The sequence below is a fragment of the Gadus chalcogrammus genome, chromosome 14 (genome assembly GCF_026213295.1).
Source record: "Gadus chalcogrammus isolate NIFS_2021 chromosome 14, NIFS_Gcha_1.0, whole genome shotgun sequence".
In the NCBI taxonomy this organism is placed as follows: domain Eukaryota; kingdom Metazoa; phylum Chordata; class Actinopteri; order Gadiformes; family Gadidae; genus Gadus; species Gadus chalcogrammus.
This window is the reverse complement of record NC_079425.1, coordinates 14,441,955-14,459,229: the sequence shown is the minus strand read 5'-3', so window position 1 is coordinate 14,459,229 and position 17,275 is coordinate 14,441,955. Positions and strand designations below refer to the sequence as shown.

Sequence of the window (17,275 nt, the reverse complement as noted above, 5' to 3'; positions counted from 1 at the left end):
TAGCATTGCTAGCATTCCGGAGCAACTGTTCAATTATGCATAGCACTACGACGGCAGACGTGCTCAGGAAGCAGGTACGGGCGGATCTCGAACCAACGGCTGCAATCTGCTGTCACACAGACAGCCGTTAATGTATTCTTTGCTGAGCTCAATATTCTCCAGCAGATGTGCGTTCTTTATAGGGTCGTCGGTCAGGAGGCTATGGGGCTACTCCGAGGCCTCAAGCCAACAAGCATCCCAGTCGGATCACAACACACGCATGGACACACTCGGGAAACAGTAAACAATTCATTTAGGTAGCGATTCCCCAGAAAAGCGTTTTTTTTTCTCCGCAGACAGATGAGCAACAACAGCTCTTGGTCATAACATCGAGGGGCCAGGCAGGCTACCAGATCCCTTCTTATGGTGGAGGTAGTGGGGAAATGGTTTCCTGAACTTGGTATTAGTGTGAGAGGTAGCGTGTGCATTCTGATGCTGCAGCTTTATGTAATGATGGTGCAGAACACTTAAGAGAAAGACTTTATGAAGAGGCTTTAAACGCTTGCCTTGGTGGTCTGGGAGACACTCACAGACAGTAAACAACAGCGCACAGCACAGGTTGCTGATTGCTGAGGCGGTTGTATCTGTCTCAATCAGATAGTCTTCAGGCTGTATCCGGTCCACAGTTACATTAATAATTCAGGATGACCCTGTGAATAAGCAGACATTACACTGGATTGTCTGAAACATCATTTAAGATTAAATAAATCTTTAAACAGGGAAATGCAGGTTTTGCTCTGCTGTTAACTATTTAGTATTCAAGCAGGCAGCATGTCAAGTGAGTTACAGAGAATTTTAGATACAAATCATTAAGGGACAGGTAGGGCTTACGACCTCTTGCTCAAGAAGGCTTACAGATAGACTGTGATCATTGGGGATCAAACCCACAGTCTTTTGGCTGGGGGTAACCACTGTACAACTACACTACAAAAATGTAAGATATCATAATACTATCTTGAAATCCAGTCAGAGGTGACGCGTTGTGATTGAGGCCCCCCCCCCCACCACACAGGACACAATGCTTCCCCCAGCACACTCCTTAATCTCTCCTCCAACTTTCCGACTGTTACACACATCCATTTTAAAGCCATCCCACCACTGATGTGAAACATAATAATGCAACCGGGCACTGCGGTAGTTCACTGGACCAAACACCGTTCTGCAGCGTGAATTCACATCTGATCTGATCCGACCAGACCTCCCGCTGTCTGCGGGGACCAGAATGAAAGTGTCCCGTCCGGTCGACGGATCGTCAGCATCATCCCTCCACGGATGGCTCATAAAAACGCTCCAGTGCTGGACGGGTTCCCTGGATTCCTGTACGCTGGTGTTTTTCCTTATTGCAGAAGCAGAAGAGAGTGTATAGTCTGGGCTTCATTCCACACTAAATTGTACCTATATTTCAACACCTTGCGTTATTTTGCCAGGACGGTATGACTGCATTATCGTTGGTTGCTCCACCGCTCGTCCAGGTAATGATTTACGGCCCCATATAGTTTGGAATGCAAACCAGTAAACAGCACATGTGAAGCGGAAAATCTGGAAATAAACAATAATAGATACCAACAATAGGGCTTGATTCCTTAGTTTTCCCAAGAAACACCGGTTTGGCTTGGAGATGATTGCTGCCTTATGGGTTTGTGATATTGTTCAACCTAACAACCAGACTGGGTTATGTATCGAATCCACTGTCATTCTGTCCACCTCTCTTACTCATAGGTGTGTGTGCGTGTGTGCGTGCATATGCATGTGCGAGTGCGCGCGTCTGTCCTAGAGTTATGAGGGGCCGCCTGGAACAGAATTCATACTTGGTCTTAGACACACACTATTATAATCTCGCATATACACCACTATACTCATACACACACACCATTATACTCCTTTTACATGTATGTATTATGTGTTATGTCGTGTATGTGAGAGAATATATTAGTGTATGTGAGAGAGAATAGTAGTGTGTGTGAGAGAGTATAGTTGTTTATGCAAGAAAATATAGTAGTGTCTGTGAGAGAGGATAGTATTGTTTGTGAGAGAGTATACTTGTTTATGCTAGAGAATATAGTAGTGTGTGTAAGAGAGAATAGTATTGTGTGTGAAACAAAGTTTTAATGAAACAAAATTGAGTTTGATTCCTCAGTTCCTGATTGGCTGACAGAAGAGGCGGTAGCCTCTGCCCTCAAAATACTGCGCTGTCATTTCACTCTGGAATTCCCAGCGATTCTGTTATGCTACATTCGCAACAAAAAAATTGGTCGCTTGTTTGCGTGGTCGCTTGAGTTTGACAGAGGCTTCCTCTTGTGAACGCCATTTCCTTCTCAACCATGGCCGGTCTCTACGTGTGTTGGAAGTACCAGAGACGTCAGAGAAACCAACGCAGTCGTTAAGGATTCTTAATATCATCCGTTCAATAAAATATTCTACAAACTACAAAACTTCGGGAGCTCCGGCGGGAGTCTTGGAGCTCTATATCTAAATAATATAAGATGATATAATGTATAGATAGATATCTGTATCATGTAATATTGTAGTGTCACAGGGTTTGGGAGTTGGGGGTTGGCCTTAGCAGGGGAGCTCTTGAGGGGATTCGGCTTGGCAGGGTTTATGTATACATTAACAAACACCGTTTGTTACCAATATTGTATGCATTATCGTTATCGACTTGTGTTGATAATAGGCATGTGTCACCCCGTTAATATACATTGCCATGAACTGTATTATGCGTCACGTTAAGTATGTGTCTGTTTAAACAGATGGCTGTACACATATTGTTGAACTGCGCGCCAAACATCACCCGCATTCAGTTATTCCACAATCAATTCCAAATGTAATTTTACAACCTTTGACATCATAATATTTCAAATAGGCTAATCGTTTGTATGTTTGTGCTGTATATAGCCTAAGTGTGTGTAAGCTTATGTTGCAGTTCCGACCATGGTAGGCCTACGTCAAAAGAGCAACACCAACTGCACTAACTGCTAGGGCATTTCGACCAAGTATTTGCCAGTCAGTGGCATGATTGCTTTTTGGATCACTGAAAGAGCACCATGTATCATTTGCGCCGGAACGCAAATGTTATGGTGCGAGGTTAGCGGTGCGAGGAAAGTCTGCTTTACGCCCGGTGCAAACTAGCAACGATACATCCACGGTGTAAAAGTAAATTGTAATGGGGGCAAGATAGGGTTCCATAATGTCCATATTCTCACCATTGATGCAGCCAATGAAATGTGTGTAACCAGGATGTCTTTGGCAGGTTTGGTAGGAGGCGTTAATGCGGTTTAAACCTCTTGTCATGCAGGGAGAGTCATCAGGATGATCTCCAACAGGTGGCAGACGGTTAATGAGAGTTCATGATGATGACTTTGCGTGGCGGTGGGAAGCCTAACGAATACACCATCATTTCAAATGAATATGAAAGCATGTCATGGGTTTAAACGGGGTAAGCAGCCTGTTGTTCTTTGATTAATTAATCTCCTCAACGCAGAGGTACAAAGTACGGTATAACCTCATCAAGACAGAGGACATGTTGGTAACTGGGAATGAATTTACTCTATCCGGCATCCAGTGGATTAGGGATAGGGTTAGAATTGTGTGTGTGTGTGTGTGTGTGTGTGTGTGTGTGTGTGTGTGTGTGTGTGTGTGTGTGTGTGTGTGTGTGTGTGTGTGTGTGTGTGTGTGTGTGTGTGTGTGTGTGTGTGTGTGTGTGTGTGTGTGTGTGTGTGTGTTTGTGTGTGTATGTACCTCAAGCCCAATAACTTAAACCTTAAGTAATGAATACACATTAACCACATGAACATCTAATATACATGAAACTTCCTTTCAAGGAATATGCAGAGTTATCTGTAAATAGGTGTTTTCCTGTCTTTCCCAGATTCAGATGAGTTATAACTCCCTCATTGTTTGTCCAAAAGGGGAGTTTGCGGGGTTAGCATTTGATTTCAATTAGCCGCCTCCATTGACTTGCTGAGTTACATTAGCCTAGATCTTTTCATGTGATGGGAATTCAATTTTACTTTTATTTTTTTTACTTTTACTTTCCAACAATGTGTTCCGGATAGTCGCTTATTCTAAACGAGTGCCAGTAACAACACAACAAGATTCTAGTTTGTCTAGACACACACACACAGATGATTCAACACAATTTTAGATCCTGTGATAATAAAGTTACCTCTGCTGCACTGCTTGCGCAATTATATGATTTGCTGCTTTTGACTGTGTAGGCTGGAGGGTAACTTGTCAGCGCAGCATAACAGTAGCCTAAATAGTCCAAAGTGGTGCAGAAATGTATGTGTGTTTATTAGACAAACTACAATCTGGTGGTGTTGTTACTGGAACTTGGGAGCTTGATTAAGCTCCTATTAGAACACATTGGAAATCTTTAGAAACTCATTAAAAGTGTATTCCCCTCACATGAACAGGAGCAAGGCTATTGTAACTCTGCAAGTCAATGGAAGCGGCTAACTTAGAGCTGATGCTTAACTGCAAACCCCCCTTCTGGAGGCACAATGATACATTTGGAATTAAACAACTTGTCTGAATCTGGGTGCTAATGGTAGTTTACAGATATCTCGTGTATCCCTTTAATTGAAACAAATAAACCACACCCTTACACAACCTCACCAAACCCTTCAAATAAACAGAGTGACCTACCCATTACCATGAACACATGAACCAAAAAGAGATTCATGGCCTTGCATTGCCTTTTGATCGTTGTATGTATTCTGACACTAGAAATATGTTTCACAAGTTGGCCCTTAAGGCTGTTCAAGTCTGCCATGACTGATGAGATATTTGGTTGAGTAGTCTGTGTGTGCGCGTGCTTCGGTCGTGTTTGTGTGTTTTGTGTTTGTGTGTGTGCATCATTGGTGTGTGTGTGTGTGTGTGTGTGTGTGTGTGTGTGTGTGTGTGTGTGTGTGTGTGTGTGTGTGTGTGTGTGTGTGTGTGTGTGTGTGTGTGTGTGCACTAATGCATGCATGCGAGTCTTTCTGAATTTGTTCAGTACGAATGTCCTTCATCATGCAGTACAGGTTGTCTTTGGTGGTGCGCTGCGGCTGTTAGGAAGGAACATGTGCATATATAATCTGCTGGTGTGGTTTTAACGTGCCCACCAGCCCAGTGATTACCTTGGAGATCCTGTTTTACCTGCCGTGTGGCATCTGTCCACGAGGCCTCTCTCCGCAAATAGCGCCCTCACCCCAGGGACCAGCCACTGAAAACCAGCTGTGTGTGAAATGTCCATCTGTGCTTGCAGTACCTAGGATAGGGTTTGTTTAGAATAGATGGGAGGCACTAAAACAGCCCCTGCTTTAGTCACACTTTTCAAACCTCTCATGAATATATTATTTTGGTGTTTGGGGATTGATGGGGCACAGTGTTTACTTTCAGAAGGAGAATTCAAGGCATGAACAGAGAGGCTTTAAGAAGCGACTGTGCGTGTGTGTGTGTGTGTGTGTGTGTGTGTGTGTGTGTGTGTGTGTGTGTGTGTGTGTGTGTGTGTGTGTGTGTGTGTGTGTGTGTGTGTGTGTGTGTGTGTGTGTGTGTGTGTGTGTGTGCTTGTTTCTGTGTGTGTGTGTGTGTGTGTGTGTGTGTGTCTGTGTGTGTGTGTGTGTGTGTGTGTGTGTGTGTGTGTGTGTGTGTGTGTGTGTGTGTGTGTGTGTGTGTGTGTGTCTCTGTGCATGTGTGAATGTGTTTGTCTGTATGAGTTAGTGTGTGGGTCGAGGCTCAAAGAGCTCAACAGTCCAACTTGATTCCTAATAAGATCCTGGACATTAGAGGAAGAGATTGATGAATGGCTGCCCCCTATTGTAATAACAAAGAGAGAGGTCACTCACTTGCTTCCTCTTCATCTAATATCTAAAAGCGCCTAAAAGCTCTAACTCCTAATAACTTTAACATGCAACAAATGTAATGTTTAATACTGTTGACGTCTAACACAGTTTACGTAGTTTCAAGTAACTTTATGTAATAACATTACCAAATCATAACTTAACGGTCTGATCACTTTAACGTCTAATAAATCAGACCATTAACCTCTACCAACTTTAAAGTATCATATCTTTAACGTCTGATAACCTGAACTCACAAACTACTCATGAACATATAAAAATTGAACGTCTTATCATGGCAATGTCTAATAACTTTAACATCTTATTACTTTAACGTCTAACGTCTGAGCTTTAATGTATAATAACTGTGAAGATAATAAAGGTCACATCTATTAACTTAAGGGCGCGGCCCCCGGCTAGAGCCTCAGCCTCTGAAGTGGAGCGCAGCTCTGCGGGCGTTTGAAGTGGCGGACTGTGGCGGGCTGCGCTGACCTAATTACAATCACTGGGGCTGCATCAGCATGCAGGTCTGCACGAGCACGCTGCATTGGGGGACCCCTTGCAAGACACAGAGGATCCTGTTCAGATAAATAGATACAGGAGATGGTGTTAATGTTTACCTAAACACTGAAATAAGAATGGAAGAGAGATGGAGAGTGAAAGAATGAAAGAAAGGGAAAGAAAGCAAGAAATAAAGAAAGAGGGAAAGAACGGTGGAAGGATGTGAATGTGCAGGGTAGGATTTGAGGGGAAGAGCCTGACTTCGTGTGCCGTGCTGGACAAGTGCCAGACTTGTGTCGGCGCGCCAGATGCCACCGTCTGAGATTCTCTTTCATTTTCTCTCCTTCTTTTTCACCCAACCAACTGAGAGACCAGCGACACTTTTCAAGGGTTTGAGACCATAATTGAGACAATGACACGACACATCGAAGGAATCGACATTTACCCTAACATTATACCCTAATACATGATGAGTCACTGTACATATACATTGTGTTATTATTTATTCAGTGAACTTTGCAACCGTATCATTAAATGTATTGTGACTAAAGAAAATGAAGAAAAATGTATTGCTAGACTATTATTCATGTATTGCTGAGAAGCTCTTTGCAAGCCTTGTGGTAAACATCCTTGTGAACATCACTGTAAGTTTGTTACAGGGCAGATGCAGTAGAGCAGAACTGTTGAAACTGCCACACAGTCTGTAGAGAAACAGCAGAGCAGACAGCTGAAGTCTTTCAACCATTCACCAATCAAAAGTTTAAAAACCACTGTCGAAAACCATTTGGACTGTCTTTTAAAAACACTGCTTGCTGGATAGGATGTCTTCTTAAAGCAGGGTTATTTGTTCTAAATACAGATAATTTATTACCAAGAACTTGGTAGGCTTGTGGAAAGGTGGAGGAACGAGCCTGTGAAAAGTGTGTGAGGATTATTTCTTTGGTGTCCTATTCTACCGGCTCTGTCTCGGGGGCCGGACACGTCTAGCGGTCAGGCCGGGTCTCCATGTTGACAGATTCTGTGATCAATTCTGTTCAAATGGGTCCCAACCTCTATTTGCTCCGCAATGATGCATATCTGTACTCAATAATCATGAAAATTATTCGGATTGACAACTAGAATTTATTATAGTTGTAGTACAGCGTTATGTTGCCGAAGGATATAGTCCTGGTTTATTATGGATGTTAACTATAATGTGATTGAAGTGGAAGATGAGGTGAGGTCACCTGGGTGTGATGTTATATAGTGTGATGACACCTGGTGTGAAGTCACCTTGGTGTCATTGTCCTCCTGTTAACATCATGAATCTGCCTGGCTGATTTTATCATGTGTTCATCACCCCTGGGTGCTGCCACATCACAACGCCCAGGGAACATAGCTCATGCACACACCTGGGAGAATAAGCACATGAGCGTGTGCACACATTTACACAGATAAATACATGCATGGAGACAGACAGACACACACACACACACACACACACACACACACACACACACACACACACACACACACACACACACACACACACACACACAAAAGTTAACTATAATAAAAAAATAAGCATGTTTCAATTCGAAAAGCTAGACAACCGAAAATTGAAAAGAATAGTAAGTAGTAAAAACTCACAAAAATGTCATCAGTTTCAGGAAGAATATATTTTGATGGGATTCCCCTCTACATGCTCTGACCCTCCCCTGGCGCTGTGCTTTTTTTGTTGGAAGAAATAAGCACGGTGGCATGAAGCACAGGCCCATGTTTCTCACTAAATTATGAGTATTTGCACCCTTTTAATGTTCATGTTTACACTGGCAAATAGAACGCACATACATTATTTATGTAAAAGAAAAAAATTATCCTGGTGAAGAGGGTACCTCGCAGAAAAAATAACTCGAAGGGGGTACACCAGCAGCAAAAGTTTGAGAACCACTGTAGAGTTGTTCTCAAAGAGAGTGCCAGCAGAGTACCAGCACTGGGACTTTGAACCATACATGTATCGCTCTAATTTATAGGTGTTTCTTAGAACCGTTGTTTTAATTTACAATTGTCAGACGTAAACCCATTGAAATCACACGTTTCATCAAAGCGGTCAACAGACTCCTTTTTCACTGGTTGCAAAATGAAAAAAAAACTAAAGACATCAATTAACATGATTCAAATTAGCTGGGCTGCAGTAACGTGTACACTTACCAAGAGTAGTAAGCCAGTGTGAAGGAAAAGGCCAAGCCCGAAAGGCAGAAGGCTGCTCCGGCGGGTCTGCCAGACGCACAACCTAACGCCGGAGCCCAGGTAAAGCCCCGCCAGGCGCAAGGGCCAACTCTGTGCAGATAAGCAGCCCAGGTCTGCCTGCAAGATGCAAAGCTGACCAATTGAGGGCTCAGAGTTACCTCTGAGTCCGAGCCACACCAAGTACCTACTCTGCAAAGAAGGGTCCTGCTGCCACATTCAGGCGGTAAAATCTGGTGACCGGGGAGTGGGAGGACCAAGTGGCTGCTGCGCATATGGTGGCGAGAGAGGCTCCCCACCACAAAGCCCAAGAAGTTGACACGCTGCGGGTTGAGTGTGCTCGAATCCTGGAGGGTGCAGGAGCGCCCGAAAGGGTGTAACCTTGCTGGATGGTGTCCCCAACCCAGTGAGAAAGTCAACACTTCAACAGTGGTCTACCCCAGCAACTAGTGTGAAAACACACAAAGAGCTGGTCTGACTTTCTTAGCGGGTTAGTGTGCCGTATGTACTCAGACAGGGCCCTTACCGGGCAGAGTGCTAGCTGGTCCGCTGCTGAGACAGGTAAGGACTGCAGCTCTATGCTCTGGGACAGATGGAAGTCAGACAGGACCTTGGGGAAGAAGGCTGGGTTGGGGCGAAGAACCACCTTTGACCCTTCCGGAGAGAAAGTACAGCAATCCCTGTGGACGGACACCGCATGGAGCTCACTTATCCTCCTAGCCGACCGCACCACCGCCTCTGGTAACCCTAGGGCCAGGAGCCGGTCCCTCTCAGGGGCCAGGCAACCAGCCTCAGTCCTGCTGGAAAGGAGTGGAACAATTTCCCACCTGCCTGAGACAGGAGGTCCCTCCTGAGAGGAAGCATCCATGGCTGACCCTCTAGTAGGGTAGGAATCGTCGAGAACCAAGACATGTGAGGCCAAAACTGCATCCAGGATTAGCCTCATTTTCTCCATTTGTACCCTGTGCAGAAGGGCTTGGAGGAAGGTGAATGGGGGTATGGCGTAGAGCAGGGCCTGCAGCCAAGGGCGCGCCAGCGCATCCCATCCCAGAGGAGGACCGTCGTTCCTCAGGGAGAAGAAATGTGGGCAATGAAAAGATTCTCTGGTCGCAAACAGGTCGACCTCTGCCCTGCCAAATCGGGACCAGATTCCCTCGACCACCTGGGGGTGGAGTCTCCACTCTCCTGGACTTGGTCCCCCTCTGGACAACATGTCCGCCGCCACGTTTAGGGGCCCTGGCACATGAAAGGCCCTGAGTGAACTGAACTGAGGATGAGCCCATAGCTACAGAGCAGTTGCCAGCTTGCAGAGGGTTGGGGAGCCCAAACCCCCCTGCCTATTGATGTAGGCAGCTGTCACTATGCTGTCGGTTCTGACTATGACATGCTGACCCTTGAGCTGCGGCAGAAAGTGCTTTAGGGCTAGACAAACCACCCTCAGCTCCAACAAGTTGATACTTTTAGACCCCAAGCGGCCCCTCGTGGGTCCGTTGATACCCTGACCTTTGTGTACGGCTCCCCAGCCTGCTAGGGATGCGTCTGTAAATACGATCTGGCGGTGAGTCACTGACCCCCAGAGCCCAGCGTAGGGCTCTGTAGAGCCTTAGGGAAACCTTCACCTTGGCACGGGCGGGGCTCTGTGGACACAGGCCTACACCTCCTCTTAGCAATGGAATTTGTTTCAGATATAAAAACATTTAATTGAACATACACACTAAAACAGAGATTTTCGTTTTTCAATAAATATTTGGAAACGGAAATTCCCGCAGTGTGTCTCTCTGGTATTGAGCAGGTCTGCAGGATCTCACTCTGCACAACCCATTCGATAGAAAAGTCACTGTCACGCACGACTCCGTAATCAACGCTTTCCAAGCATTGGTGGTGATGGCAACTTTCTCCGCTAAGGACAGGATCTCACGGAGGGAGGCTGCTGCTTCGCTGTACATTTTTTCCAGCCGTACAGTCATAGTTTGGCGACATGGCACTGTGTAATCCCCCTCGAGAAATGCTTTCAGATCGCGGAAGACTAACACGTCACGTCTCTGGTAAAGGCTGCCTTATTTAAAATAGCATGCGTATGCATCAGTTATATTCTCAATTAAATTTACAGAAAAATCCCTGCAAAGTATTTAGGTTAACTATATAAGAGACTAGGATTAGTGTGTGTCTGACAGGGGGGGGGGGGGGGGGGGCGTGCCATCACGATGGTGGCCCTCCATCGTCAGTCAGCCATCACGACGGACTATGACATCGACCATCGGCACAACCCTAGTAGGCATTGTATTTTATTTTGTTCAATTACCAATAACCCCCGTACTAAGTCGCCGGATCAACTCCCCCTTTGCGTTCCGGGTCAACTTTACAAATCCAGCACTGGCTGTAACCCATACACGTTCATCTATTCACAACCCCACACGGTACCTTTCACAGTGGAGATCAAACAATCACTGATCTATACGTCTACATCTTCACGTCTACACAGGTGTTTTATAAGATGGGGGTAGGCGTGACCGGGCGTGCCGGTGTGTCTTAAAGCCCATCCACGGTCCTTAGCAGAGATGGGGGTTATACCCCCATCTCTACATATGGAATATGTTACGGAGTGGAGAGATGGTCTCGATACGATAGAGAACACAGTGTACAGCAATGAGCAATTATCTTCCTGCGGCCTCATACCTACGACTGAATCACAGCTTAGCTGATATTCAATAGAACAGCACGCACGCACACACACGCGCACACACACACACACACACACACACACACACACACACACACACACACACACACACACACACACACACACACACACACACACACACACACACACACACACACACACACAATTATCAAATATATAGCTATAGCAGATGTAAAATAAACACACTGTAATCAAAGCTTGTTGACACTCAAAATCGTTTTCTTTATTTTTTCTGCCCCATTACCAAGGCGGATTTTTTCCTTTGTATGCCAGAAGTCTCAAACCGGAAGCAGAGTGTCTTCTATTGAAAACTGGAACACTGTCTTCCTCTGCTGTGTTTATCTCTTATCTAAAACTGACACATGTCACCGTCTTCTCCACAAGCGCATCGGGTTAAAAAAGATGGGCCCTTTTGAAACGTTTTTACACAAGTCATCGCAACGTTTATATTGCAACGCAATTGCCATGACACCACGTTGCCCCTCAGATGAGAGCAGATCCACTGTCATGCTGAGGGCCTCATCACTTTCTGCCTGTACTTTCCGTTTTATCCCCTCCTGATACAGATCTCTTGTGTGGCTGGATACAGAGTTACGTGTGTGTGTGTGTGTGTGTGTGTGTGTGTGTGTGTGTGTGTGTGTGTGTGTGTGTGTGTGTGTGTGTGTGTGTGTGTGTGTCTGTGTGTGTGTGTGTGTGTGTGTGTGTGTGTGTGTTTGTTTGTGGGGGGATATTTGTGTGTGTGAGGGAGAGAGATGTAATTTCACTTATTCAGGTTCTGTATTCTTTGGAGAAAATGAAATGCAATTTGAAGGAAAACTGTTATTTCTAGGTTTCAAATATCTCCCATCCCCCTTTTCTTTCTCTCTCTCTCTCTCTCTGTCTTTCTTTCTCCCTCTCTCTCTTTCTGTCTCTCTCTCTCTCTCAATCTCTCTCGCACTCTCTCTCTTGGTCTCAATGCATAGATTGTTGATGTTGTGAGTTGTATTTGCGCCTTCGATTGTTGTGTTTTGTAGTCACCTGTGTTGAAGTGGTGGTGTGTCCCAAGCATTATGTGTTGTGTATTAAAGTGATTGTGTGTTGCGGTCATTGTGTTTTTTGCACTAGTATTAGTTGCCATTGTGAGTTAAAGTGTGTTGTATTGGGTAACCCTTCCGTTTACAGTCTCGTTATAAGCAAGTTTTTACCTGGTCAATATATTGTAAAGATATATTTTTGAGTAATTACAACTGAAGTTAGGGGTAAATACAGAGAAAATATGGCTGAAATACTAACAACCTCCACCACTACTTAACAAAGTATCATGTAATTGTGATCGTGATGATATAACTCTGATATAATTGTATACTTCCTCGGACAGTAGGCTAGCAATTCAATGAAACACCTCTATTACCCGTCAGTTAAATTTACGATTTTAGGTATCCAAGGTTTATGTTGGTAAAGTTTCACTATCTATAAATTAAGATTACTTTCTAATAAATTACTTCTTTAAATAGTTCTTGTTCGTGGCTCTATGTATTGATAAAGGGTATGTCAGATTTACCTAGAAACGATGGAATTGTTTGGATTTAAGTTTAAATATTGCATTTTGTAACCTATTAACAACCTCAATCGGAACAGTTTTCTTTTAGCGTCACGGCACATCTTTTTACGTACTGGGTACATTCTTGCAGATGTTTGTACAATTTACTCAGTAAGCTCAAAATGGTAATGTTAAAGGAATCTTTGTTCGTTTCCATGGTATAACCAGGCTCTTACCATATCCCATGCAGTGAAATATTCCATTGTCCATAAAATTGAAAATGAACTTGTACAATATATGTTCCACAACATAACTAAGTAAAACATGTCAATTGACTCATTAAGCTGAAACTGTGCTGCAAAAGGAAGCCGTTTGTTGAAGCAGAAGTATATTACAAAACAGCCGAGTTTGAGGGTCCCCTTTAAGTTGATGCTAACGCAATGCTGAAGTTAGATTTAGCATCGTGAACCCCCATCTGCTGCTATTGGATAGAAGTCACGTTCTGGAGCTTTCAGTCGATTGGCTCACCCTTCTTGCAATGCAGCGACCAGATGGATTCGGTGGGGGGTTGGAGGGTTTGGTGGAGTCCTGGTGCCAAAGGACCATGTTGAAACCTAGCGTCCTTCTGGATGAATTAGCCAGGAAGAGTTTAGTACAGAAGACTCACAAGGCAGTCCATCAGCTTTGTCACTTTGGGTTCCCATGTGCAATTATTCAAATTCAATAGAGTAGCAAGTAGTGTACCCAAATTATATTTAAATGAGACCCAACTCCCATTTGGTCTTACAAGGTTTTGGGATTTAAAGTCACATACTTTCATTTGAAGTCATTGAGAATTTAAAGAAAGTTACAAAAGAAAGTTATTACCCACAATGCACTGCTCCATTAATCCTACATTGTTACATTTTCCAACTCACTAACCTGCATGTTTGTGTGTGTGTGTGTGTATGTTGGATACCGCTGCAGATTAAGAACATCAAGAAGAAACTAAGTGAGTCAAAGAGGTTCTGGTCCAAACTGCCAGATGAGATCTGCTCCGGTGGGAACCGGACCGAGCCGGACGAGGAGGGCTGCTGGAACAGTCATGCCAGGGGCAGGTGAGCAGATCACACACCCCTCCCCCCCCCCCCCCCCCCCCTGGAAACCCCGCTTGAAGAACATGGCGTGCAAGATTCTCATTACCTCCACCTCCTCCTCAACCACTTCCTCCCCCCTCCCCCTCCTCCTCCTTCCTCAAACTCCTCCTTATCCACCTCCTCCTCCATCTCCAGCACCATCCCCTTCCTTCTCCACTACCTCCTCCTCCTCCTGTACAGCCTCCTCCTCAACCACCTCCTCAGAGTGAACTTAAAGAGTTTATTGTAATAAAGGGTAAGAATAAGATAAAAGTAGTCTCTGCGCAGAGAGGCCATACAACACGACAAGTTGAAGCACCGTAGTGAGCCCCGAACAGTTGGCAACCTCAGTTTTAAAGCAGGGAAACGTCCTTGGGGGTGCAGATAGGGCTGCCTCTACTCCCTCCGGCCATCTCAGGATGTAGCTCGTTGTATCGATGCGAGTCAGCCGAGGCTGTCTCATCTTCCCTCAAGGGGGATAAGCGAGGCACAAACAGTGAAATGGTGACTATAGATAAAAACGAAAGGCTCACAGTGTCGTAGTGTCTTGCGAACAACATGTCTTATGGAAATTTCCTTTGCTCCTCCGGCTGCTCTCCTAAACCAAAGAAATACACCTCAGTTTATAGGCAGTTCAGACAGACGTGTAGGAGGGCTGTCTACAGGACCACCCCTGGGTGTGAAGGATCGCCCTGCCCAGGCCATCACACACCTGGCTGTTATTACTCACTGAAACTCTCAGGGGGAGGGAGGAAGGAAAGGAGGTAGAGAGAGGGAGAGAAGTAGACAAATGGATACATGAATATATATATATATATATATATATATATATATATATATAATATATATATTATATATATATATATATATTATATATATATATGTGTGTGTATATATATATATGTGTGTATATATATACATAAAGTCATGCATGGATGTATGGAGAGTGTCAGATAGATAGAGAGAGAAATAGGCAGATTAATGGATGTAAAGATATAGAGATGGATGAATGGATAGATAGTTTCAGATAGATTCAGACGGATAGTTGGAAGGTGAGACAGAGAGAGATGGATGGTTTATGGAGATGGGCAGACAGACGGACAAAAATGTAAGGTTTGATGAGTTGAGGGCTGCATGTGGTCGTCAAATCATACACAATATTAGAGAAACATCACATTCAGTTTTTCAGAGTAATATTTGGGTGGACTTTAATGATGATTGAGTGAATCCATCGATGCATGATGCATTTAAGTCTTGGATCGAACCATCTGCAGCCCCTGTGGTTAGGTTGAGCGCTCTGATCACATCAGGCGTCTTCCCATCCCTGACACAAGGGACCTGCGAGGGAATAGAACATGTTAACATGTCAGTCTAATGGCAGCCAACCACACAAAGAGAACATGGTGCATCTTTAATAGACGCTCTCTCAAGGTTTTTTCGACAATGAGTCATTCTTATGTTACGTATTTAACAAAAATAGGTTTGAGGAAATTGCTTTTGTAGAGCACATTTGAAAAAAAGTAATAGCTCCTTGCTCTTAACATAATGCAAACGACCAAGGAATCAAACAAATTGAATCCTAAGAAGAATTTCATTGAAAATGAACATTCTTCTGTTCCATTAGAGGTTTTTGTTGAATTTCCACCGCCATACCTTATTGCATTCTGCATTTATCATGTAACATTCTTTTCATAGTAGTTTGCTTAGAGGTTCCAATATAGGAGGACTGAACAGGGAGAATGTGTGGAGGTGGATGCTTTGAGTGTGCAGATAGTGGCAAAGTAGAGGGAGGATGTGATTGCATAATTATGTCAAATTATTTGTAAAAGAAAGTCTATATTTTTTTCGCCTTGGCGTAATTGTAATTGTTCTCTTCTTCTTCTTCTTCTTCTTCTTCTTCTTCTTCTTCTTCTTCTTCTTCTTCTTGCTCTTCTCTGAATTATTGTTGCACGGGGGACTGTTTACTGTTTGTACACTGCTCACAGGAAGTCAGCGATGGGAGATTTTGTTTCTGCAATAGGAGCATGGATGTATTAGAGTAGGAAGGACTAGAGCTGACCGGAATCCATCCAATCATGCTCAAATCTGCCCCAGACTATATCCACATGTTCCTAAAAGACTGTTTCCGCGTGGCGTCCTGGTTTTACAGGTACTTCCCAGAGGTGGTGAGGGAGGGTCTGACAAACCAGCTGCACAACCCTGAGGTGGAGCTGGACATCACCAGACCTAACTCCTTCATCCGCCAGCAGATCATGGCCCTCCGCGTCATGACAAACAAGCTGAAGAGTGCCTACAACGGCAACGACATCTACTTCCAGGACTCAAGTAAGTCTTTTATATGGGTGAGGCCAGAAACTACAATGGTACACATTTTATTATTTTATTTTGGTAGGCTGAATAATTAAGGAATCTGGTTTTAACACAAATTAGAGTATATCTCATACATTTTTTGAAACAAAATTATAATCATATTTTTTTGACTCAAAATCTAAATATTAATAGATTGACAAATACTGGATACATTTGTAAAATGTATAACAAAACAAATGAATAATGTTACTTTTCTAAAGTTGAACATGTTATTCCGTTGTGTACAGATACAACCACCTATCCCTACACAGCCACTGTGTCACCGACCGAGGCCCTCCATCAACTGACAAAGAACAGCTCTGTAGGCTCAACCCTGTGTCCCTTGGGCCTATGTTGAATTGCAGAATCCTACATTCTTATGATGTAGGAAGAACTTTGAAGAAAATTGGCGAATAAAGAGTCTTACAACAGGCTAAATGTAGTAAATACATTGAGAAAGCTTCAAGTATGATCTAAATTCTACGTAAAAAATATAGAAGGTGTTTACTTTAATATGTTTCTCAAAACATATTAAATACATTTAGCAGTATTTCCTTTTTTTATCATGATCAACTGGATTTACATGAGCACCACAATAAATATGTAGTCACAAAACCAATCGCTTTATCATTAATGAGCCAGTGAATCCAAAACCACCTATTTTTGCTTTAAACATTGTAATTTTTCTTATATGATCGTTATCATATTAATCTTTTCCATCACGTTACTGAAATAAGTTCCCCGAAAAAAAAGGGGTTAAGTCCCATGTGTTTGCCATTCTCCGTAAAACCCTACGTAAACGTCCCACACGCTGCAAACAAAGATGGTGTTCTTTTCATGACGTCAGACTACCTTTTTCCGATGTAGGACGTCAGGACAAAGGGGCACTGGTGGTGCGGTTTGTCTGGACGTGTGGAGCTCTATCTGGGCAGCAGTTGATTGCAATGTCCGAGACAAAGATTTTTGTACACTTATAGTATAACGCCACGGTGTGTGTGGATGG

The 17,275-nt window shown here is 43.8% G+C and overlaps 1 protein-coding gene across 1 annotated transcript in view; it reads left to right on the top strand.

Annotated features, from left to right (window-relative positions):
- gpc6a (glypican 6a) overlaps window positions 1–16,887 on the top strand; it is a 109,479-nt gene extending 92,592 nt beyond the window's left edge. The window contains exons 7-9 of the mRNA XM_056608103.1: window positions 13,775–13,905; window positions 16,073–16,248; window positions 16,521–16,887. Of these exons, the coding sequence (XP_056464078.1) occupies window positions 13,775–13,905; window positions 16,073–16,248; window positions 16,521–16,630 (417 nt within the window). The 3' untranslated portion in view covers window positions 16,631–16,887. The remainder of the gene's footprint in view (window positions 1–13,774; window positions 13,906–16,072; window positions 16,249–16,520) is intronic.
- Window positions 16,888–17,275: the final 388 nt, after the last annotated feature.